The 26,210-nt window shown below is 37.5% G+C and overlaps 1 protein-coding gene across 1 annotated transcript in view; it reads left to right on the plus strand.

The window, feature by feature from the left end:
- Positions 1 to 607: 607 nt before the first annotated feature.
- Positions 608 to 26,210, plus strand: part of COL4A3 (collagen type IV alpha 3 chain) — a 65,310-nt gene continuing 39,707 nt past the window's right edge. Inside the window, exons 1-14 of the mRNA XM_026087022.1 lie at positions 608 to 613; positions 12,927 to 12,983; positions 15,871 to 15,960; positions 17,723 to 17,767; positions 18,251 to 18,295; positions 18,590 to 18,652; positions 19,410 to 19,463; positions 20,322 to 20,348; positions 20,977 to 21,054; positions 22,322 to 22,384; positions 22,815 to 22,850; positions 22,964 to 23,005; positions 24,469 to 24,546; positions 26,040 to 26,102. Of these exons, the coding sequence (XP_025942807.1) occupies positions 608 to 613; positions 12,927 to 12,983; positions 15,871 to 15,960; positions 17,723 to 17,767; positions 18,251 to 18,295; positions 18,590 to 18,652; positions 19,410 to 19,463; positions 20,322 to 20,348; positions 20,977 to 21,054; positions 22,322 to 22,384; positions 22,815 to 22,850; positions 22,964 to 23,005; positions 24,469 to 24,546; positions 26,040 to 26,102 (747 nt within the window). The remainder of the gene's footprint in view (positions 614 to 12,926; positions 12,984 to 15,870; positions 15,961 to 17,722; positions 17,768 to 18,250; positions 18,296 to 18,589; positions 18,653 to 19,409; positions 19,464 to 20,321; positions 20,349 to 20,976; positions 21,055 to 22,321; positions 22,385 to 22,814; positions 22,851 to 22,963; positions 23,006 to 24,468; positions 24,547 to 26,039; positions 26,103 to 26,210) is intronic.

The following is a 26,210-nucleotide window of genomic DNA, read 5'->3' on the forward strand; positions in this document are numbered from 1 at the left end:
TCTGCGGAGAGCGAGGGCGAGGCGCGGCTCTCGCGGGGACGGCCGGCGGCGCGGCGGGGCCCGGGGCAGAGCGGGATCCGGCCGCTCGGCCTCCCGCCGCGGCCCCTCTCTGCGTGGCCAAGTTGGGAGCATAAAACGGCGCTTCGTGGTGTTTAAAACACAGCGCCCCGCGCGCGCCTGGTGCAGCTGCCCCGGGCAAGGTGTACGCTAAGCTAAAAGGCGTCACGCGCGTGCGGAGCGGCTCCCCCGTGCAGGGCGCGCACTAAACCACCTCAGGCGCGCGCGGCTCAGCCGGCGGCCGTGTCGCACCTCAGCGGCCGCCGGGCAGCGTGGGACGGGCGCTGCGTCACCGCTCGCCGGCTCACGGCGGCTTTTCGCGCCCTTCGCGTAACGGCCGCGCCCGGCCGGCGGTGAGCGCCCGTCGGGCTGAACCCGCCGCCTGCGCCGCCCCCGCTGTGAGCTGGTTTTACAGCGCGTTCTGCCTGGTTCAGTGATCTCTCGGTGTCCGTGAATTCACCTGGGTTATACGGTAGCCTTTGCTGCTGCTTTCTCCTCTGGTTTCACTGCTCAGATTATCCGTTACCACTGGGGAGCAGAGCAGTCGACGATGAGAGTAGACAAGTCAGTGTAGCGCTCAGTGTTTCTCTCAGGCATTAAACCCAGGAAAATGCCAGCTTCGTTAAATCCCCAAATCTGCTTCTCTCACTGTAGTTACCAGTATTCGTTTCGCCTTGCACACTTGAGTAAAGCCCTAGGAGATAGCCATGATTACATCCAAATCCTTAACTGCCTTTCAAAGTATTTTGCAGTTCTCCTTTTATAAGTAGAAATTCTGACCATCTACTTTGTCATCACAAAAATAGAGCAAAATACTGTTCTCATTGTAAAGGTTATCAGAAGCAGACCTGTTAATAAAAAAAAAAAAAAAGATTTTCTATTAAAATGTTGCAGCTCTTTCATTCTTAACCCATTCTGGATAAAGTGTCTAAAAAACAATAAGCACCTCACAGATCATGTTTTCTTTCATGGCACTCTGCAACTAACGTGTAGTCAAGTTTGGTCATTTAACAAAGATCTAATTGTTTTATTTATAAAGTAATTAAAATGCCTCTTAGTTCTAATGTGGAACTGAGATACCAGATCCATTTGCCATTTCAGTCAAGTACACTGTTTTTTTTGCAAAGTCATTGCAGGCTCTGTGTAGATCTGTTCATTACGTGAAAGCAAGAGATGAACAAACTCAAGTCCTGACTCCCCCGCTTTGCAATTTATCCCATTTCTCTCTTCCTCTGCTGGAGCCTCCCGTAGCCTTCTCTGCCCGTACAAGGTGAGCATCATATACGCTTCAGGATGGCTGTTCAGTCACAGGCTTTATACTAGCAACTCCTGCTGTCCCCTACACATGCACACATTCACACACACTTGCACTTTCTATGCAGCTTCTGTGCTGCATGGCAGCTTTGATTTTGTCACCCTGTGTTGGGTTTTTATCTACAAGGCAAAGGATAAGAGGGTATATGGACCAGAGAGAGACTGAATATGTCCCAGTAAAGCACTTTCCTTCTATTTCAGCACTTTCTAGCAACCTCAGGAGGATCCCAGAATATTTGCAAGTCTTGCAGACTCTTGCATCTTACTTCATTGGCAGCCTTTCTGCTAAGGGTAAATCATGAAGCTCTGAGATCTAGAGTAATGTTGTCATTACTAGAGCCTTGTTTATGCTTAGGTCTTAAAGACAAGATATGGGAGAGTCAGAAGTGTCTTCCATGGAAATTTTGCTGTTGAGGCAAAGCTTGAACACAATGTATTGATTCAGTACTGCTCTAAAAATTCAGTGGATTTCAAATATGTTGTTTGAGATTACTTTAAATTTGATTTGCAACAGGTAGCTGAGGGCAGTTTAAGATTCAGATGCCATAATTTTTATTCTTGCATGAGAAAGCTGGTATTTTCAAGAGAAAAAGTTATTTCTAAGAAGTTTTCCAGATGATGGAGGAAATAAGAACTTTAAACCAAAACTTTTATCAAAAGCCCTAATTAAATATTTCTGGTTAATGTTAACTGACATGAATTCATTGACGAGTAAATCATCTAATCTTGACTGGGCTGTCCATTAAAAAAAATAGGCATTATTTATGTTTTAAAATAATGCTATGCTTTCTTATTAAAGTAAACTGGTATTTGACCAGCAAGCAATATTTTTGCTGTATGCCTAAACTGTAAAATGCTTCAGCACAGCAGGGATAAATGTTTCATGTCTCTTAATAACCCAATAAGTAGTTTATTCCCAAAGACAAGAAAGAAAATCACTAATTTGTGCCTGCTGCCCTTTGTGTAGCAGATCTGGGCCTTCAGACCTTTGCAGAGTAGCAAGGAGACATATGCCCTGCCCTGAGGAGCTTGAACTTTCTGGCACCTGCTAGGGAGTGTTATTAACTGCATTCTTGGCCATTGGCACGCTCTAATCACATCATCTGAAAACTCAGCAGAAGTAGCATCTTCCCATGTCAAAGGCTTTTCGGCTTGCTTGATGTATTCCTTCACTGTAAATACTGATGTTGTAATTCTTTGGATTTTTCCACTGTTCATTTGAATACTTTAGAATAATAGTAAAAAAGAATTGTCAAAATGTTTCCTCAGGGAACAAGAYGGTTCTCATTCCTCATTTCTATTTTTTTTCATCTCCAAAAAAATAAAAGAAGAATTTGCTTCCTGGTTGTTTATGTAATGGCAGCTAGAGCTGTTATTATCTTGATGCATATGTATAATGTAGTTAATTCTCCTGCATGCATCCTGTCCTGTGATACCAGCCATGCACTTCTTTTCTGATTTAGTGTGTCTTGAAAGTAAACAAGCTCACATGCAAATACTTATAAGCCAGTCTTTCCTTCTTCATGCAATAGCTTTTTTCCTAATAATATGCAAATAATACTGCTGACACAAATAGGTCTTAAAATAGGGTTCTGGAAGAAAAAAGTGCAGTGTGCTAGTTCAGTCATGAGCATCTCCTAGTCTGGTAAGAATGTGATGCAGGATGGCTTGCTTTGTTTCACTGGGAAAGAAAATGTTGGAGGGACAAAGTAGCGTCAAAGCGAGAATGCTCTTTCTCTGCCTGCCTTTGGATGTGCCCAGGTTCTTTGTCACACAAGGCAGCTGTGAAGGGAAGATGTGCACCTGAATATACAAAAGAGAGTTCACTGAGCATGGTAGACAAAAGCAAGTTATTTTTGAAGTGCCCCCTTTGATTTGGTTAATATGATCCTGGCTCTGAGGTCAATGGCTGTGTTACTCTAATAATTGGGCCCAATTTATATTAGCCTCTTCTTATCCTGATTGCCTCTATGATTAGCTGTGATTCAGCCATCATCACCATAGAGAAATAGGCCAATGTCAGAGCGTTGCAGAACAGTATTTTTCCTACTAAGCCAAGTTACAGTTGGCATGAATTAGCAGAGTTGCCCGAATGCTAGTGCATCAAAATCGCTGGTGGGCTGCTATCTTATACCACACCCAGAGGCCTGTTCTGCTGACCAAGAAACATTAAGCATTCTGTTCAAGCTGTATGATGCATTTTACAATTGCAGGAAGATGAACCTCCTTTTGAACGGCCATCTTAGTAAAACACCTATGAAAATTGAACTTGTAATGCTTGATGTGTAGCTTTTTTCTAACATATGTGCAAGTTAAATGCGTGCTTAAGCAAAACTATATGATCCAAGTTTTTTTATTGATTAAATAGTATTCAAATGATCAAAGTAGGCAGGCAAACACTGGTTCATTCTTCATTGCTCTGCATTTTATATAGATACAGCAGCGTTTTATTTCGAGATCTGTCCTAGCAATCTCTTCTGCAAGACCTGGAGCTGGTTTATCATAACATGTCTTTGAAACAAAATACTTTGCTATTAAGTGCAACTAGTATGAGATGTCCGGTCATCTGTTTTACTGTCACATTCTCACCCTACTGCCTAACAAAGTAATACTAGAAGGCTCGGTTTGTTGGCATGGATTACAGGAGCCTAGGAAGAAGGTGAAATACAAAAAGGCTTTTTTCTTCTTAACTGTTTACAGTCCCAGTCTCTCTTGCACACACTGAAAAAATTCCATTTTGCCACACTTAGTATATTTTCAGCTTTATTTTGATTGTCTCTTTTTAACTTAGCAGTTTTGTGATAGGGTACAAGTCCTACAAGTTTACAAGTCTTCCACTTGGCCTGGTTCAGTGAAGGCTTTTTGACTAGGGCTCTATGCTGCATTTTTCCACAGACTATTTTGGAGGAAATTGCAAGAAAGTAACTTGTAAAATCTTAGAACCTTTCAAAAAAGGAGAAACCAAAGCATGCACAATAAGCTTTCTCTGAACAAGCTACTGTTGCTTTCATTCCTGTTTGCACCACTTAAGAGAAGATGCACATCAGGAATTTTATGAATATACAAATATATGAGCCTCAAGGGACAACAATTATAGTGAATACTGTTCCTACACTCAGCAGTTGGGAAGAAATACAAATTGTTTGATGTAATGCTAACCATACTGTGGTAGGTTAGCAAAAATTCACTAGCTGATTATATGTATTCTTTACTCTTTTAAGATGACCCTCTGTTAGCAAGCAAGAGCATGGATGATGGCAGCTGAATAAGCTAATTAAGCACCTTTATGAGTTTGCTACAAAACAAAATTCTGTGGCCTGAATTGCCTGGTCTTTTTCACTTGTGGAAAAGAAGAATATTTATTTGTGGTGTTCCCAGCAGAGTTCTAGGTCAGGAGATGAAACCTGCAGCAGTGCCTCGTTTATTGGAGCGCCTTTGGATTCCAGCCTGAAGATACCATGAACAGTTTGATCCAGTTTCTAATAGCCCTAATCACAATGACTTTCACTCTAGTGAGATTATTTGTAGAGTAAGATATTGGTCATTATAAATATAAATATCAAAACTTTCCTGTGTTCTAACAGAAGAAAGAAAACCATCTTTCTCTCTGTTTAAAGAGGAAGTAATTCTGTCTTTTGCTCTTCATAGAACAAAAGCAACACAAAGAAACAACAGAGATTCAATTGAGAGTCTCAACTGACTGTTTTCCAAAAATACACAACATGCCAGGTCTAGTTACATAGATACTGAGTAATTTTAGGCAGCTTCTACAACACAAGCCTTAGTGGACATCACTATACAGTTCACCAACAATTTGAGATAGTGTGTACACCAAGGTGGTTTTTGCTAAATGATAACGTTTTACCTATATTGTCCTCAAGTAATCATGATCATATGCAGGCACAGTGGAGATTTCCAAGCCCTACCATTCCCCCGCTCCCTAACTCAGTGAATTGGGGAGGAGAAGAGAGAAGTTCCATATGATTAATTGTGCTGAATCTGCCTGGACAAGAATACAGTTGGCACTGTGGAAGTTGTGCGTGGAAGTATGAGCAAGGTGGCAGAATGGTATACTTACATAAGAATGGTATAAGCAGCTATGCTACAGTAGTTCCTTAGAAATCCCATACAAAGGATGCAGTATTCAGTAAGTATGATCAAATAAAAACTTTGCAGGCTGTTCTGTATGTTTTTTCAGGAACATGATATACCTCATTTAAACACAGGTAAGAGATACCAGAAGTTGTATGAAAACTTTGCTTCCTTCTATTTTACTTTCTCTTACTAAAATTTTTTTGTTCTTGTTTTGTTTCTTGCAATAAAAGGCAATGGTTATAATAAAGAGATCTGGCTAACTTTACAGAATAGTTATACAAAATTCTTACTGAATACTTTTTTTACTTTAAAAACTAAGAGTAGGTTTTCAAAACTGTTTAAGTTTCTGAAGTTAGAAAGGATTTTCATAGACGTGTTCATTTGACATCAATAGAAAGTTGTCTAAATGTTCATCTGGAGCAGTTTCTCTCATTTATCCATAACAGTCATTCACCATTGGTTTTGAGTTAGTTGACAAACACCATTACAAATATATCCTTTTATTAGACAGATGAAAGAATAACTACCTTCCAAAAGAACTTCTGACAGTCTAAAATTAAGGATAGAAAGTAAAGAATTTCTTATCATATACAGTGATAGACACATGTTGTATACTGACATTGCTTATTTTTAAGCTAGGCACAAAATTCTCCTTTTGTGAAATATTATGAAGGTTTTTTCCTATGATCATGAATGCTTAGGACTTCTCTTTTGCACCTCATGTTGAAAGCAGCGCATATCCAATAATACAGGGCCCATGTCGCCAAGGAGGGCTATTGATTCAATAGTTTCCCATTACAAGTGTTTAATGGAGTTTATTCAACAACTGCAGTGTTGTCTGTAGCATTACAGTTGTCTTCTGCCATGTCCTTTGAGATCAGCTCTCCCTATATAAGACATTATAGACTGAGCTGTTAAAGTTGCAGCTGTATTTCTTTTTAATTGAAGGTTAGAATGAAATAATTTTTGTCAAGTGCTAGATGTTCAACTGTTGGGAAAGTGATACAAATTCTGATTGCATGCGTTGTTGTTAATAGGAGTTGTCTAACGTAGGAATGTCTGGCTTCCTTCCAATTCACAAGTGACTACACAATGTTTCAGGGTTTGGGAACTGACATATTTTCCTTCATCTCATCATCTCCTATTTGTGCTCAATGTTGTCTATATTTATTGAAGGTTTAATAATTTGGTTTTGTTGTACTGGTCCAGCGATCACTAAAAAAACATAAAGTTCATAGTGGTCTTTGAAAATTTTGATGAATTCATGTTTGATGCTTAGAATGCATGAAAAACTTCTAGTATACAGATTGTAATTGTGAGACTGGTATTTTGTTTTGATAGCAATGTTTTGGAGTGAGGGGACTTGATTTTCCAGTAACTTGTATGCTCTATGGTGATTTACAGTTGTGCAATGTGAGGAATATGCTGCCAAGGTCACATACCTACTAATGTCTAGATAGTATCACTAACTTTGCTAGTCTATCTATTCTAACACAATTGCACCTTAGACTGAGAAAAATTTTTCCTTATATAGCTTTTTCCTTAGTAGGAACTCTTTTCTGTACGTTCTGCTCTCAGATACTCTGAGCAGGTTAGGATAAATTGTCAAAAACATAATTGTGTCCAAGCTAAAGGCTTTAGCTAGCACCATAATGTCCTTCAGAAACTGCAGCTTTTCACATTCCTGTGCAGCATATCTATCCCAGYACAAGTCTGTAGTGTAGGTAAATGCTAAAGCAAAGTTTTCCACTTACTGTAATTAGCTGTACCACAATGTTTTGCATCCACTTTTATTAGATGTAATAGAAAACATACTGTAGAGAATGTTAGAGAAATGGGCCCTTTTGTAGTTTTAAGGGATATATCAACATCAATTATTTGAGTAATGTTATTTGTTGTGCTCAGTTGTGGTTTATAGACACAGCTGGAATGTGTAAAGTGATTGCATTGCACTGAGACAGCCAAGAAGAATTTAGAAATCTCAGTGCATCAGCAGCCCTGAAAATTTATAATTAAGACTCTTAAAGGAATTGGCTTACTGATATTTAATTTTTAATAAATATTGGAATTTTAGAGAAATTACAGAAAACTGGAAATGAGCTTATACTTCTACTTAGAAAGGACCATTGTGAAGACCTGCATAACTGTAGGCTGCTCAAAATACCATTCTTGGGCAGAATGGTGGAAAAGAAAAAGTATCACAGAAAAATAGATTTTGTCTAACACCTCTAATTTCATTTTTTGATGCAGTTTTACTTTAGCGACCCTAGAAGATAAAGACCTAATGAGAGGATAGGTGATATGCTAATAAAAATCAAGTTTAAATAAAAAATCAGCCTTAGATTTTTAATAATGAGCCTGATCAGCCATGAGAATCACTTAGGCAAGAAAGTGATGGCTTTAGCATGCACTTGAGAGAAGACTCCTGGACTGTTCCCACCGGCCATTGTAATTAATGGATATCACTTGTCCTGCTCTTAATTCATTTTAAAATTCCCCATTTTGCACAGTAATTTTGATTTATGTTAACCAGAATTTATCTCTGGAATCAGTGGAGTTCACCCATGAAATTAAAGACCAATCAGACCAAAATTGTAAATTTGAGCCCCACTTCAACCAGATTACTGTATTCTAAAAAAATACATTTAAATTCATCTAAGCTTTCCTCTGAGTGTCTTTATTACTCCTCCACTGTCGTCTTGGCGGTGGTAATACCACATGGCACTGAAACACAGCTCCTGGTAACTACATAGGCTTCATGTGAAACATATTTAAAGATGGTGGTTGATCTTGCAGGAACATCCCTTGCTGGCTGGCTGTCCTAGGTGCAGTATTTTCAATATAAATGTATATGTTTTTTAATTATAGCTGACCTATTCTGATCTTCTCCAGATCTGGAAAAGCAAACGTATTCTGACTACTTTGTCATCATACGTGTCATTCCAAAAAGAGATCAGTGAAGGAGTACTGGCTCGTTACTGTCTCTGTCTCATTTTGCCTGTTCTCCCTCTTCCTCTGCCTTTAAACCACTCTCTGTATCCCTGTATTGCCCAACAGATGTGAGCGTCAGAACTCAGTCCAAGTTACTGATAGAAATGCCTATCATTGCTTATTTTTTCCTTGCATTAACACCTGCTATCCTTTGACATATTCAGGTTTAATAACAACATCCCTAAATACTTTCTCTGACATCCTTCATATAATTAGCTGTATTGCCAATATACATTGAACTACGTGAGATTCTCTGTGATACTCCAATTTAAGTTGCCACAGCTGCAATGTTAGGAGCAGTAGTGCCATGCTGAATCTACATGAAGCTCCGTGCAAGTGACAGCGTAGTCTGTAGTATGTTCTTTTTTCTGTCTGTCTTTGTCATTTCTTTGAAGGATTCAGCCTAGGAGAAGACTCAAGCAGCACTTTTAAAGCAGATGCTTAGATTAGTCTCTGGATTGGGAGCAGGAAGAGGTCAGAGCCTCACAGAGTCCAACACCACAGTGTGGGATGTGCAATTCAGTGTTGTAGGTGAGTTTACAGAAGGCCCCAGCTGTGGAGTGGCCCACTGAACAAAGCAGGAACCACTGCAAGGAGGGGGTAGCGTTTATAACTGTCACGACATATACATAAAAAACTACTAGTGTCACCCAAAACACTTGACTTTTGAAAGGATCTCCTCTATAAATTACTCCAAAATAGCAGAGTTTGGAGAGGGTTTTTGGTTCGTTGGTCACTTCATTTGATTCATGATTCAGTTGAGTATCTGGCTTTGTTCTTTGGCCTCAGTGTTTTAAATCAAAAATCTAGTTCCATCTACAGTATTTAAATATTTTAAATTAAATGTAGGTGATTATTACAAAAGTCACAGAACTGAAAAACAAAGTAAACCTATGGCTGTGCTGTGGCATCTACTTAAGTAGATGTTATTTTGAGGATTTTGAATAAACTGTTGGTAATTATTATTAAACTTCCTTATCCTATGACCTAGCAATATACTATTGTTTTATGGTGAACCTTTGATCAAGGAGCTTCAGCCATCTTGCAAGGATGTGGAAACATCCAGACAACATCAGTAGTATAAGTGAACAATGACTTTTTGGTTCAAAGCTCCTTTACAGAAGCAGTAATCTAATCTTATGTAAAAATCATATGCCAAAACATTTAGTGTTGTCTAATTAACTGTGTAATGTAAAATCATCTCTGGTCTTTTCAGCTTAGTTTCAACTTATATGCAAACACAAACACACCTGAATTGATCTGAAACTAACAGCAAACTAAACAAGTTCTAAGCATTATGACTTCTTGAAGAGCAAAGGTTCTTTTTCTTCAAATAGTTTAACAACATTGATTAATTATATAGCACCATAAATTTCTATATGTTCATGCATTTAACTTCACATCAGATAATCTGTGATTATAAATTAAAAAACCAAGTTTCTTCTGGATCTGTACATATCAGATTATACCTATTATGACTGAAATATTTAAGAGTGATTTCTCTTGGTGATTTCTCTGTGTGCTGAAAATTATGCTTGGCATGCAAATACTGTAAAGAATCTGCTTCTGACTTCACTTTCAGGGGAAAAGTAAGGTGCAGCTCCATGAAGGTCTATAGAATTATAATGGTAAATAACCAGTATTAGAAAGATTGGAAGCCAGCTGTGGGTATTTATCAGGAAAGCTCTCAAATGTCAGCCAGAATCTGCTCTCAGTTACACTGAATAAATTCAGAGAATCTGGAATACTCTAAGGATTTTTTCCTCTGTAAACAACATCTTTCCTGGACTCAGTCGTGTCTGGTGCCCCTTTCCTCTAGAAGGGGGCTTGACAAGAATTTGTAGTTTTCATTTTTACTTACCTTCAATGAACTTTGGCAGTCTCATCTACAATCAGCAAATATATTTCTGAATAAAACCTTTTCTTCTAGTCATACCAGTGTGACTTGATAAACAAAAGTAATGCTGGTTTGAGGGAGTAATTAGCTATATTCTGTTCAGCAGGCCTGGATTACTTCTAAAATACTACCATTTGCTTAGGTTGAACTGAGGTTGCCATCTGTTAAATACACCACTATGTAGGTTTTGCAAAAAAGTACAACTTTCATGCTGTGGAAGGGAAATAGTCTGTATAAAAAATATCTGATAGACAACAGTTGCACCATAAAGCGTAGGAGACTGCTTGTATTAATAAGCATAATCACCTACTACTATCCCCTACTACTACAGCTACTTTTCTATATGTATTTTGGTTTACTCTGTACACAGACTTCTTGCCTAGTGATTAGTAATAAGTTTCAATCTCTCAATAACGCAAATATAATCTAAGAGTAACTGCTCTGATAAAAATGAACTTACAGTAGTACAAGTTTGAGAATTATGAAAAAAGAATTGCAATAGGTGCAAGTCACGCTCTCCGTGATTGTAAAGGCAGTTGTTTGCCCAAAGGAACAGAAGTTCTGTCTGTGACTGTGGACCCCTATGCAGACCTGCCCAGTTGAGCTATAGGGTTAGGTTACCCAGTGTCAAACTAATAGGCATCACAGAGAAGAAATCAGGATACTGCTTGTTGTTAGTTCTGAGCTACTGTTTGTTCTTGTGTCTCTGCTGATTTAGTTACATTGATAAGAATAATAGTGAAGGTAACATAGTCACATGGCTTCTGTTTTACATGTCAACTTAGTTTTCCAGATTCCAGATGCAGTGCCACTTTACTTAAATTGTAGCTGTCAGATCAGGGGGAAGAAAGAAGCTTTATATATGCCAAGAAATTAAGTATTTAATGTTTGTAACTCTTTGGAAGTCTAGCTAGAAACATCAAACAATCACCTATTAATCTGTCTAGAGGAACCCATACAGACATCATAAATTCTTGGAGGATTTTTCATGGCCAGCTGATTCCACGTTGTTTTATTTTGCAAATGAATATTTCAATAGCTGTTCTCTTGCAGAATCCCCCCTGCATGAATTCATCTCACCTAACTTCAGCCACCTACAAGAGCAGCAGCTACTGACAGTAGTTGCCTAGTCAAAAGAGAACAGCAGGTACCTGCAGCAGGTACCTGGAAAGGTACCTTGGGTACCTTTCTGAAAGAGGGACCTAAAAGAGATGGGAGGAATTGTTCCCAGGTAGATGTTGAGTTTTCTTCCATAGTCAACGGAAAGAGACAGACAAGATCAGCTGTACAGGAGATGAAGGCAGTTTCCTGAGACCGGACACCTCATTTTTGAATGATGAAGATAGATGAAATTCATTCTAGCTTGTGGGAAGAAAAGGACTGTCTGAAAGATGTTTTCCAGTTCTGTAAAATGTTTTACCTGAACATACTGCTATAGGAAGATTCAAATGTAATAACACTGACATTATCCTTTTAAAATGTCATGGAGAACACTTTTTCCTCTCTCATTTTGTCTTCTGTTCTTTGAGAACACCACTGGAAAAGTTATAAATTTGGAACAGTGCTGCTGTTGTATTATGACCAGCTGTAGGGGTTAATTAATTCTGTCTTCAAGATCTAAATAGATATTTCATATCATACCATCTTAAAGGCTGTAATCTTGTAAGCAAAAATACAGTTCTTCTTTCTTATCTGAATTTTATGCAACTCAAAAAATTCTTTATAACCAATATATGATATTTGGCCCCTTATTCAATGGAGCTGTACCACAGTATAAGTCATAGTGATAGACTTATAGGTACTAAAATGAGGGGATGATCTGAAAAATAATCTTCTTTCTAGAGTGGTACAATTGAAGAAATCATTCAGCAAAAGCTTCAAAAATGAAGGAAAGAGTTTAAGTATACAAAGAAGGACAATAAATACATTTTTTCCACATTTGTGTGAAATACATAACTTTGATAATCTTAATGATATTTTAGTATATATAATATTTATGTTAATAAAGGATTATTGTTTTTCTCCTCCATTCCAGTGACATAGGACATGTCTACATGAGTGTGGAAATATCCTTTGCAGAGTTATGCTAGCGGAACTGGGCTAGAGCACATGAGAGCTGTAGCAGGAAGAGGGCATAGAGGGGTTAAGTATTCTCATGTTCACCCAGGATCTCAGGCGTGTTTTGCAGCGCTGCTGAGTTCCACACTACTAAAACTTCGTAGTACAGGTGCTAGCTAATTTAGAGTCATGCTGGCTGTCCATTTACATGCTGAATTTCCTTGGGTTTTTTTTTCCACTTAACTTGAGTGTGAACAATAAAAACTGTATCTTTTTATACTTAGTTATTGAATTTTCCCAAATTCTTGTTGCTTCCAAATAAGTGTGCCATATTTTGGCAACTGAGGTCACAGAGCCAAACAGAGGTTGGGATGCTGCACAGATGCTGCCCTCCAGGAAGGGCTTTAAACTCCAGACATCTTAATAAAACCTCTGAGATCTAATTTGTCCTTCACCAAAGAACACAATGAAAAGAATAATTTTCTTATAAATTTTCTATCTTTTTCTTTTTCAGAACTGTGTATGCAAAGGTAAAAGTCCCTGCTTTTGTGATAGCATGAAAGGTAATAAGGTAAGAGGAAATACATTTTTCCCTTCTTAAGATTAGTTTATACCAGCAAATTGTTACTATATTAGTTGAACTTACACACACAGTGAGTGGGTTTATTTTGTGATGGTGTTCTGTCAACAGAGTCTGTGGAGAATTGTAAGAGGAATACATTACCTTACAAAATATCTGTTAAAATAACTCTAGATGCACTGTTTAACTAAGAAGACCTTTACATACTTTTTTAATTAAAAAATGCATTAGTTCATGTTTAAGGTGTTGCATGGTATTCAAATATCAGCAGAAGAACTGTCTGAAGCACTAGGTCCCTTTTACAAACTCTTAACAAATGCCCACAGACAACAGTACCCTGGCAGCAGCTTTCCTATTACAAATTTCATATCGTCATCAACAGAGTCATGTTCAGAGCCTCCCTGTCTCCATCTTTGGATCTTGCACAGCTCCCAACCTTTTCTGGATCCTGAAGGGAAGCTACGCGTGCTAGTATTAAACAGATAAGTCTCCTGCAAACCAAGACGAGATGAGTTTCTGGGCCCTATTCAGAAACACCTTGCCAGCAGTTAGGGAACAGTGTCAAGTCAAAAGTAACAGAGCTGTAGCTCTGCCTGTTGCCAATAGTAGCTTGGCAGAACTTCTGTGTGGCTTTTAAACAAATCTGAATTACACAAATGCCAAAAATTCTTTCAAACTCTTGCTTGTAGTTGGAAAACAACTGATGCAAAAATGAAGGGGACATTATTAAAGAAATCATGGCTGTAATTCAGGCTAATTCTGAACACAATGATTGGCATACTAAACCTTAAAAATAGGTTCCAGCTGTGCAACCCTAGGATGTCTGTATAAGCTTAGAGTTGCTATTAGTCTCACTGATCCATACATCTGGCTGGTAGAGAATTACTTGTATCTTCCTCCTGTACTTTTACTGCCAAGAAAGTATGTCATATTGCACTACCAGTCTTGCCTTTAGAAGCTCAATTTCAGTGGTGGAGAAGAGTTATCTGAAAGTAAATTACACGTTCATTATTAAAACATATTTTCATAAGTGGGAAAGGAGAATACTCATGTCATTAATAAAATCTTTGTGTATTTTTCATGTTCTTAGTTTGTCTAACCTGACTTTGATCTAACCAGTATAAATTGGGACCAATTGAAAAATTAGAAAAAATAACTTAAGCTGCCCACTAAAAGYGAAATATTAATAAAAATGAACACCAGCAACTTATCTTCATCAGTTGCATGTTAAATCAGCTGAGCACTTAATAGGTAATAGTTAGTCATTGTTTACCCTGGTGAAGGTTTTCAGGTAGCTTTGGCAAATCAGGGCAATTAAATTAATCAGTATGTTTTAATAACTGTAGAATCTTAAGAAATTGTCCAAGACCTTAGCTGATCTGTCAGTAAGAAAGCGAGGATAAAATTGCTTGTGCTGTATGGAGATGTGAGAAGGTGTTGGGAAGAGCAGACTGCTGCTCTGTAGATGGAGAACACTCTCACTGCTGCTATGAGGGGGCAGCAGGCTCGGTAGAGGAAGATCAAGTAAGGGCTTGATTCATTTTTCTGTGCATTAGTCCCTCACCCCCTCCAGTGGCAAATCTTGGTATAGCTTTTTTTTTTTTTTTTTGCCTTTCTTGCACTGTCCTAGATGAAATAACTAAACTATTTGTTGTAAAAAGCTATACCATTTTATAATTCAGAGCTCACAGGTACTTCATAATGCACTCCTCATCTTTCAGTTGTGTTCAGGTACTCCGGGATTATCTTCTATGCTTATATATTTTAATTTTTTTTTTTTTGAAATTCAGAAGCTATTTTAAATTTGGTCGGTTTGGGGGATTTTGAGGGGATAGAACTAGTGAAGGAGCAAGCCAAGGTATTTTCACTTCCCCAAGGCTTCCTTTGAATCCTCTCTCTTGTACATCTAAAAATGAGATACTAGAATTTCTACACAGCAGCATTTCACATAATTTTTTGTGTAACAACTCCCCTCTGATAAAGCCATAGGAAAATTGGATCTGAGAGAACTGATAACCCCATCCTCTCTGTCATGTGTCCTGCTGTGCTGTAAAAGGTCTTGAACAGGCAACTCTTCACTGATGTAAAATTCAGCACACTGAATTGCTGCTATCTGTAGAGCTGAAACTTTTTTCTGTGAGTTTCTAAGCTTGAAGCACTGTATTTTCACAAGGATAAGACTTGCATCTTCATTATATTTAACTAAAAAACTACCCCAGTAACTGTAGCTTTAATCTTCTGTGTTTCCTCTGCATGGTTTGGTTATTTGAACTTGACCTTAAAAAAAACATAAAAAGGGGTTGGGTGGCTTCATCTCTGAGACTTAGAATAAAAAAAGTTGCCTCTTAAAGAAAATGGCTTTTTATTCCATATGAACAGTTTTGTTGTATTTGACTCCTACTGTTTCTTTACATGGTTTGCATAAAGAGGTGTATTGATGGTTTGGAACTGACCCTTCTGTACAGAAGCAGCCATTAAATTTGCCAACTACAGATTGGGAGTGCCAGGATGGTTTCAGGTTTGTGTTGTTCATATGGGCTAAGCACATTGTAGAAACATTAACAAGGAATGTATATCAGCTGCATAATAAACTTTCTATGCTGCCAGTTAACTTCTGTACTCTACAAAAACTTGAGTACTGACATCTGCTGGTATCTTCACCCACACTTACTACCATCTTACATTCAGTGGTACCACCTGGCCTAGACAGCACATAGACAGGACCACAAGAACAGGTCAGTATGGTCAAGGATAATGTAATCTGGTAGTAGACAAATATATGTTAAGAGGTACAAAAAATAATGAAAACCTTAGAAATAAGTAATTACAAGGAGAGTTCAAGGGTGTTTTAAGGACTACGTTCTCTTAACGTTTACAGGGCGAAAAAGGCTTTCCTGGCATTCCTGGTCCACCTGGTCTTAGAGGCTTTCCTGGCCCGGAAGGGCCCCCAGGGCCACAAGGACCTAAAGTAGGTTCCCATCCGTGTGTGTGCACGTGAGAGAGAAAGAGAGACTACATTTGTGTTCATCTGTGAAAGAGAGTTGTGACAGAGTTAAAAATTCTGTCGAAAAATGAAACCTTTTTTCAGTCTCCCATTTGGTGAGGTGTGGTGTGTGTGGTCACCAGCTTCAGTGTTCATATTTGACTGAGTAGCTGATATGAACGTGGGTTTTTTTTGTCAGTTATCTGGTGGCCAGTGCTAAAGCATCTGGACCGACCTGCCAGAGGGAATGCACGTGGCTCTAAATGATTTATAGCATCATAACTGCAATTTTGTCTTAACAGTGCACTCTGACATCAGTTGCTGGAAATAGAGGAAACAAGCTACTGCTGAGACAAATAATGAAACAAAATAGATTTAAGAAAAATTGAATGAATAGATGAATTTTAAGAGAGATCTTGCTCTGTTTAGGTAATATCAAGTGTCACAGTTGCCTGCAGTATGGGGAGAGTATGGGGAGAGTAGCTTTGGCTTTCTTTCCCCAATCCCTAAAACAGAGGCCTGAAAGAATAGAAAGAGCAAGTATATTACTCATTAAAAATCATTTTATTTATATTTGTCTTGAGGAACATCACTCCTGTTGTCATCAATAAATTGACTCTTTGATGAATAGATTATTTGTGTGTAAGTATGGCCTGAACGCAGCCACAGTATAAATCAGGAAGAAAGACCAAAGGAACTGCCACAATCACATCATGTCTCGGGCCTGCATAATGTGGCCCCCAGCCCTCCCAGCCCTTATCCACACCTTTAAATAAATGTTGTTTATAATTCTCTTTTGGGTGTTGTTGCAATAGTCTATCCTATTTCCTTTTTAAAAAAAAAAAATACTTTGTGGCACTGATATTTGCATTGGAGCTCACATATGTTGATGAGCCATTTATTTAAACTCATTGTGAAGCATTTAATAGAGCGTTTCCCCTTCAATAAGTGATAACAACTTCTGAAAAAATGGCAAGAAATAAGGATAATTTAAACAGCAMGGGTATCTCTGTTAGCCTGAGTATTGTATATCATGGTGTATTCCAAGTAGCTTTTCCTATTCCAAGGCCTATGCATTATATTAAAATGAGTGCCACCCAGGATTTTAGGAGCTGTGCAGTTCTGTTCAGTTCCCCATTTCCTTTCTGGGTAAAATAAAAGTTGCTCCTTATTATCAGTAAAGCTGTAAGTTTCTTGAAACAATTCTAGCTAGGTTCTGTCCGGACTGTGCTGTGGCATGCTTCACTGTCTTCCTGCAGCTCTCCCATCCTGTTTAGCTCCCTTTCAGCCTCTGGATTTCCTTTCCATGCAAACGCTGCAGGGGAGAGTGGCTGGTGTATGCAAATACCTGATCACTATGTGAACATCAACCCTGCCTGGGAGCTCAGAAGCTCTCCTGAGTACCAGTGAGGCTTGTGGCTGTTTCCTCCCAGAGAAGCACTTCCAGGTCTCACAGTTTGAACAGGTTCATAGCAGCTGCTTTCTCAACATACCCTGATTTTTATTTTTTGACCTGTGATGAGATATATATCCCCTGTAAACACTGAAAGGAAGAGCAAGAGGCCAGGATTTGTGCAAGTAGTCTTAAACGTTTGTTTTAGTGTCTATAGTGGACAAATCATGTCTTTATTTATATAATTTTATGTGCATGTGTTGGTACTAGTATTAAAAATTGGTGCATGTTATATTGGTATATGTGCAGTATATCAATTATATTGAAATAAGTTGTTTTTCATTTGTGGTTTAGGGTTCTCCAGGGCTTATAGGGTTACCTGGATCTAAAGGTATACGAGTAAGTATTTCTGTTTTAAACAAACCTGTATGTATTACTGTCATGTTAAATGCTAACTTGATTCAATAATTTGTGAAAAATAGAAACAATACATTATATATGATTTTAATGTATTTTTTAAAACTTACGACTCTCTAGTTTTTAGAACTTATGCCTTTTTTTGCTACACGTTATAGACAAGGTTCATGCTGTATGTATTTAGTATTGGTGAGTGCTGTGAATGAGTCAAACTAGAATTCCATAAAGGGATGTTGGGAGGGGGTTGTTTGAGCGGGGGGGTCTTATCTATGTTTAATAGTCCATAGGCTACCATTATACTTGTTACACATTCAGAGGAAGTCAGGTTAAGAAAGATAAAGTAATTAAACAACAATCTTTTGGTAGAATCATTCTCAAATTCATTCTCACAAATAGAATAAAAAAAATCGCATCATGAGCTTTTCCCTAATATTCGTAATATTCCTCCTGTTTTTATATCATTAGGGAGTCCCAGGAATACCTGGATTTTCAGGTCCCCCCGGGCTTCCAGTAAGTAAAAGCAAATCTGATTTAACCAATTTCTCTCTTAACACAGTCTTCAGTATGCAAATGTCCTCAACCAAACATGCTCACTCTGCTGTCAACATCAGCATCGTCTCTATCAATTAACCTAGAGATAACGATCTTAGCATCAGCTGTTCTTATTCGTTGTAATAGTTAAAGAACACGTAATCTGTCAAGTCTTTGTGAAACTCTGCTCCAACATAAACTGTTTCAGTGTTGCTATAGGGGAATATGAATGTGCAAAAACAAAGCTTATGTCAACTTTGCACTTGTTCGTAGGGTGAGCCGGGAACTGTTGGTCCTCCTGGGCGCCCGGGTGTTCCAGGATGCAATGGCACAAAGGTAGAAATCAAGCTGCATGTTATGAGTGTGAGGATTGTGTTTGGCTATGCTTAGGAATGGCCAAAAAGTATTCCTAATTTTTCCCCCAATATACAACAATTTTGATTTGTTTTGGTTTATGACTTTATTGACTAGGACAATATTCAATCATGACAATAGCCAGAGGGAGAAAAAGTGCTACTTTTGTGTGTAAGATAGATAATTTAGTAATACATGTTAGTGGCCTTTGTCAAAAAGTTAAGAATAACCTGATACTTGCTGTTTTGACAGATAAAAATTCTTTCATTAGAAGTTCAGAAGATCTAATCAGTTTAGCCCAACCAGTCTTTCTATTGAAAGAGATTATAAAAGAGATGATAGTTAATTAATTTTACCTCACCAGTATCTAGCTTGCGGTTGATAATTCATGCATCCTGAAAGGAATTAATAGAAAAGGCGTAATGTAATGTTGCAGGCTGTTTACTTGTTTTGCTTTGCTGATGGCTCTCAGCGTTCTGAAGGTGGAAGTCAGAAGAATGCCCTTTACAGAGAATCATACTTTTCTGGTGAAACAGTAGTTTGACACGGCCAGTAAAGCCTGGTCAATGGGCAAGAGATCAAGACACGCGTAGTCGGGCTGTGACCCACTTAGCAAATCTAGTGATAATGCAACTTATAATTTTAGCATGATAATGTAAAAATATCTTTTGTGATCACGTCTATTAAAATCAGTATCCAAATAGTAATATTCATTAACAGTCACCCTTACTACTTCCAGGGCGATCGAGGTTTTCCAGGTCCTCCAGGTAGAAGAGGTACTCCAGGTGTTCCAGTAGGTGTCTGTGAAGTTCATGATTGTGTGCATTTCTACCAGATACCGCCATTCACTGGAAGAGCGTAAAGCCTCAAATTAACTGGTCTTAACAGTGCTTACTTATGGGTTGAAAAATATAGTTATCCTATTTTATTAATATAAAAACTGTGGGGAAAAGAAACAAAGGTTGAAAGTGATATCTAATCTGTTGCATGTTGGGCCTTGACTTCTTAGGCAATGAATGCATGCAAATTCATCAACTGCTGTTAGCTCTTTAGTGTCTCAAGCTGGGTATTTGAAACTGCAGTCTCAAGAGATATTCATGAAGATTTACCACTCAACTTTCAAAAGGTGTCCAATATGTATTTAATAGATTCCAGTTTCAGTTAATGCCTAAATATCTTTGAGTATATGGCCTAATTAAGTCAATAACAGAACCAGGAATCAAAGCCAGATCTTCTGATTATGGCTCCATTGCTTTAACCCTAGGATTTGTTTTTTCTCTGTAGAAATATATATTAAAAAAGCTTCTAAACAGCAAATGGAAAAAAGAATGCTGCCTGTCAAGTTTCATTGGCTTCAAATCTGATACTTTCTAAACGTGATCTTTAATACTCTACCAGCTCTCCTGATTTTTTTTTTTTTAAAGATCAGGCTTCAAAACTGTTCTGCATTCACTTGTAAAATTGTGACTGTGAGACTGGGCTATTTTTTGACAATATGCCCTTTCTTCTGAAATTGAAGTCTGGCACAGCAAACCTGTATGTGGCTATACACGGAGATCATTGCACTTAGAGAATATTGTGAATGTCTCCTTTCACCATTGTCTCTCTTGTCTTTCTGCTTCTGTAATATAATTATTGTTTTTCTCCCTAGGGTATCCCTGGCATCAAAGGAGAAAAGGTCAGTTATTTACAGCATATTATGTGAACTATTCATTGGTAATCAAAATTCTGTGTGTATATTTGCTGCTGGAAAAGAGTTCTTGATGTCTTCATCCACGGGAAATAGAAGGTTTACTTTCCAGAAGAAGGATCCACAAACTCTGGTGCCTGGTCTGTACTAGTCACGTTCACCCTGGAGTACAACACAGTATTTCTTTTTCCTTTAACTACTGTTACTGCATGTCATAAGTTTATCCCTTTCAAAACAAACAAAGAACTAAGCCCCTTTCCAAAACAGCTTACAAATTTGTATGGAAATCTACAGATGCACTAGAGAGTATTTTAAAAGAAAAAAATAAAAAAAAAAAACAAATTTAAGAAGGTCGGGACTGTGGATGAGAGAAGTATATATGTCTGAAATGAAAACTACTTCTAACATTTTGGAGTGATATGCCTGAAAACGGTACATTCTATTTAATAAACCCTTTTTTAAAGGTAGAACTATCCATAGTGGGCAGTTGCCATTATTATGGAATTCTGATTCTGCTTTTTTTCCCCCACATACTGCATTAGAAGACTTGAAGTCTAAGCTCCAGTGAAGTGTTCTACAGCATAACCTTATTGTGCTTTTTTTTTTAATTGTCCAGGGGTGCCCTGTAGATGGCTATAACCAAGACTATGGTGCAAAAGGTGACCCTGGATTGCCTGGAATGCCTGGACTTCAGGTAATTCAGAATTCAAACGGTGATATATATTTTTTTATGTATATGTGTATGTCTGTATAAAATTTTACAAATATGTATCATTAATTTCTAAACCGGAAAATAACTCTGTGTCTCTAAATATTATTAACTTTATATAATCTGGTTAATATAATATATACAAAAGGTTTCTTCTGACTTTTCAACACTTAGAGTACATGAAGTCAGTAGTAATTAGTTTTGTCGTCAGAACCAGTAGTCTCCATCATGTGTTAGAAAAGTGGGATGGGAAAGTCAGGTGGCAGACAACATGAGCGATCATATATAGTTATTTAAAGTAACTGAAATGAGTGAAAATTCTAGTATATGTTAAAGTGGTGCAGTCAAGCCAGATAGATGTGCAGATAGCTATGGAAATTATTTTTCATGAATACATGCTAATGTACTTCGGAAGTAATAATTTGTTCAGCTTATATACATTACTGGTTTCCCACTCAGGAAAAACATCTGGGTATCAGTGGGAGCAATTTAATAAAGACATCTTCGTCAGTGGGCAGGAGATGACATAAAGCAAAGAAAATATTAGGATACTTAAAGAAAAGTGTTGGAAAAAAATACCAACAAAAATGTTGTCATGACAGTCAATGGTATACTTCCACACAGAATGTTGTACTCAGCTCTGATCACCCGGTCTTGAAACAGATACACAAGAGATAGAGAAAAACAAAAGTATTTTAGAAATAGAGACAACTGCCACATGCGGTAAGACTGAAAAAATTACTCTGGCTCAACTTCTAGGGAAGCATTAGTACAAGACACTATGATCCATATTTACAAAACATAGATTAATAGAAGAAAACAGCGTAGACATTTCTTTTAAACCTTACAATAAATGGAGGACATTGCATTAAATTAAAAATAAATGTTTTTAGTTCTCCAAGTTTTAAAGTATAGAATTTATTGCATACAATATCCTAGAAATTAAAGGCTTAATAGGGTTAACAATAGGATTATGTGGATATGAGAATGTCCATAGTTGCATTAAATAGGACTTACACTCCCATTTGAGTAATTTAGTTTTAGAGTAGAAACATATTTTCATGTTTCAAATCATATACCAACCAATGATGCAGTGAGGAGGAATTATACTTCTATATTATCCTGAGACATGAAAAGGAAATCCAAAGACAATGCTGCTCCTCTGTTTGTTATTCAGTTCATTGAATTTAGCATTGTGAGTTGTTCATAATCTTGCCATGGCATTTATTCCTTTTTCTTTTTTAATATACAGGGTTCCCAGGGTATTCAAGGATATCCTGGGGAAATTGGACCACAGGGCCCTCCGGGAGTTTCAGTGAGTATGAACTTGTGGGTATGTGAAATCCATACCTCACGCACACATCTGATTATTTTTTTTCCGGTTTCTTTTGATTATTTTTATGCTTGATAATTTCCACATTTTCAAAGGTATTCTCATCCAGTTAGGAATAAATTTTCATTTTCAAATAATTACTCATAAATTCACATTACGTAGAACTGTAGAGAGATATCTGTTGCAAACCAGACCACGTAAACATTCTGCTGCCCCTTGCTTTCACAACAAATTGTAGTTGTGAAAGTGGAAGAATGAATAAAAGTGTGATGTAACACAGGTGAAAATTGTGTATTTGGAACCTCCTGTGTAGAACTTGGTAGAGTAAGCAGAAATGCCCTGGCCTAATTAACTGGCCTAAATTGGTGCTGAAGATTGTAGTATTTTACACTATGCATCTTTTTTTCTGTAGGGAGTGCCAGGGAGAGCAGGACCTCCAGGACCTAAGGTAGTCTCAGATTGGTAATAAAAATGAAAAATTCCTCTTTACTGTAACATCAGTTTATACATTTTATTGGTATTTTTTAAAATAAATCATTAACATTTGGGTCTCTTTCACAGGGTCTCATGGGAATGAAAGTAATAGGAAACAAAGGAAGAAAGGTAATTGTATAAAACGCTTAAAACATTTTTTAAATTTTGTTTCCATTTTCTGCTTTTTCTGATATACTGTGGTGAGATGTTTGGGGAAGTAAGTACTGTGAAATAAAGAATTTTCAGTAGGTACGTGAAAGTCTTATTGGAATATGGGAGCACAGCAATTTATATCTAAGGACAAACTGTTTCCACATAAGAGCTGATGATATAAACTTCCTGATAGTAGGGTAGAAACAGGCTCATAGTTTAAGAGGAGCCAGCAGTTAATATTTACTAACATATCTCATTAAATTAATTTATATATCATTAGCACACAGTGTTCCTAAATGCTTAACCAAGCAGGTAAACATTGGTAAATATATAGCATCTGTAGACTCACAACTTCTTATGGCCAACATCTTTTCCATGTCTGCCCTCATGATGCTAAAAAAACTCAGGGAAGTCTTTCTAAGAGAACCTTCCAGGATTTGTCTTTCATATTCTTACTTTGTGTCAAATATAATTTATGTTAAGTAGAAATGTCTATGGACAAATATATTGTTTTTTAGGACCTGATCCTGCAATTGTCAGGAATCCATAGTCAGTCTTAATGTCCCTACAGAATCCTTTTGAATGCTTGGAGCATCTCACAGTTATGCTAATTGACCAGTGCAGATTCAACTGTGGGCTGAAACAGCATTATCTGAAAGTGGGATTCATTTTAATATTGTAATTATTACCAGGAAGAATTTTCCTGTCAAAATTTCTATAAATAGAATTGATGACATCAAGTGAATGCTAGCTCGGGTGGCTATGGAGTGTCTTGCTTCCTTATGGAGTGTTACTTTCTTTGCAGTTAAGTTTCAAGTGCACACTTAAAATCCCTTAAAACTATGGATGACCTTTGAACTCCCCCGAAATATCCCATTTAGGACTTCTCCTGTTCTATAAGATCCTTTATGAAAAAATATACCGTAATTCTAATGTTTTAGGTCAAGATCACGTGAAAGCCAGTTGTATCTGTCAGTAATATGTTCCAATCATCTACTTACAGTATGTAGACTGCAGGTTTGCAGATATCACCGAAGACACTGCATGTATTTTATTGACTGACTTAATCAGACTGGGAGAAAAATGACAATAATTATAAGGGGGTATTTTTAGGTGATTTAGAGATAAAATGTTCATATAACTTTTAAGTAAATAATATTAAAAATACTTTCTCTTTAAGCTAATTCTAGATCCTTTAACACAAATGAGTATAGACATTTTTATAATTTCTCACTCAAAAAAAGATTGTCGTAAAAGCCTTAAATCCTCCATATGCCTTTTTGTGGAAGATAAATAACAAGCAAAGAGAAATGTTAAGTTCATTAATGGCTAAGTGTAATGACAGAGAAATTTTCACAAATTTGAAAAAATAGGGATAGTAATTTGAAACAAGAACAATACATTACTTCCAATTGCTTCATTTTTCTTTCTATTTTCAGGGTGACACGGGATTAACTGGACCCCCTGGACCACCAGGAACTGTTATTGTGACATTAAGTGGACCAGACAACGTGACGGTAGTAAAATTTGTCTAAGATCAGATACAGATAAGCCATCTTACTGTTTTTTACTTTGAGAAAAGACAGCTTCATCTTCACTGTTCTGATAACATTTCCTTTTGCCCATTCTAACTTTTTTCTGACTGGTTTTTTAGATAGTAAGCTCTTCTTAGAGCGTGTCTGTGCAGCCAGCTCAGCTGAGTCCTGTGCATTCATATGCACATCTGCATGATGCCAGTGGAATGTTAAATGCTTATTAGTAAGCCACCTGTGTGAAAACTCTTGAGTATGTGAAAAATAAATCACTTTTAGCTTGACCAAATCAATATGGACTTTCTGAATAGCCGTCAAAGCCACAGCTGTGTTAATCTCTGGGGCTTGTCACTGGAAGTGTCAGGACCTCGGCTACTAGTTCCATTTCAGAAAAGCTTACGACATACTGGTATACATTTAATCATTTATTTTCTCATTCTTTTTAGTGGAACATGGGTACTCATGGAAAGCTTTGGAAAAACTAAGTATTTGAGGAAAGAAATACCCTGATTCAACTTTCATTTTAAATGTTACTTTGTAAATCAAAAATGTTCTATTTTGCTCTTTCAAAGAACTTAAAACTGTGTATCAGCTACTGCTATTTTAAGTCTTCACATATTTACTGAACAACTCTTCTCCCTGATTTTTTTTCTCTGTTTTCCTGATCTAATTTTCATGAAGTTATCAACCCACCTTCTCTATTATGGGCTAAAAGAAAAAGTGAATTCTGCATCAGGACATTAGTGAAGAGGAGAGAGAAAGATTGCAGGAGTAAGCAAGGTTCAACTTTAAGGGATAGCAGCTCTTTCCTGTTTAAATCAAGTGTTGACCACTTGGAGCACTTTCCAGTCACAGCTGTGGCAGTGTATCATGGGAGAATGGCAATTTTTCAGAGGCATAGAGTGCTGCAGATTAAAAAAAAAAAAAAAATCAATATTCCTGACATGTACAGTTTGGGTCATAAGTCCAACCAGGTAATAGACTTTGGTAATAGGTAGACCAGGTAGTAAACTTTGGTTTTACAATGAGCTTAGGATGTGGCCCACTACATAATAGTACTACACAATAAGGCAAGCTAATCTTGAGCCGACAGAGGCATCAATCACATGGGTAGTCCCTGACATTTACACATTGGAGGCAACTGTGGCTCCACTGAGCAACTGAGGTTTATTTGTTTTTCATTTGGGATTTGCTGCCAGTCCTTTGGATATTTACTGCCATGCTTCTGTGTACAACCACAGGTAGGTCCTTTTGAAGTCTTCACGTTTAGAAATAAGTGCAGAGCCAGTTCCTGATTCAGACAACATGGACTGAGCACTCATATGAAGTTCCTGTCTCTTAGACATTTAAGTAGAACCATCTCTGCTTACATAAACTTGTTGGTAATATGAGGTTTTCCTATTTGTAAAAATTGAATTTTTTGGTAAGCACAGAAAAATCCAAGAGACTGTATTAAATTTTGACTTTCCTTGTGATAGGACTTGAAAGGAGAGAAAGGAGAAAAAGGATCAAGAGGACTCCCAGGGCCAGTGGGGTTTACAGTAAGTGACCTGAAGTAAATCCCTAAAATCCAGACATTCAGGCAGTATCATCTAGTAAATGGTACTCTTCAGAGTCCAGTATTTACACTACTTATTCTGACCTTTAAT

The sequence above is a fragment of the Apteryx rowi genome, unplaced genomic scaffold, assembly GCF_003343035.1.
Source record: "Apteryx rowi isolate R43461 unplaced genomic scaffold, aptRow1 scaffold_70, whole genome shotgun sequence".
In the NCBI taxonomy this organism is placed as follows: Eukaryota; Metazoa; Chordata; class Aves; order Apterygiformes; family Apterygidae; genus Apteryx; species Apteryx rowi.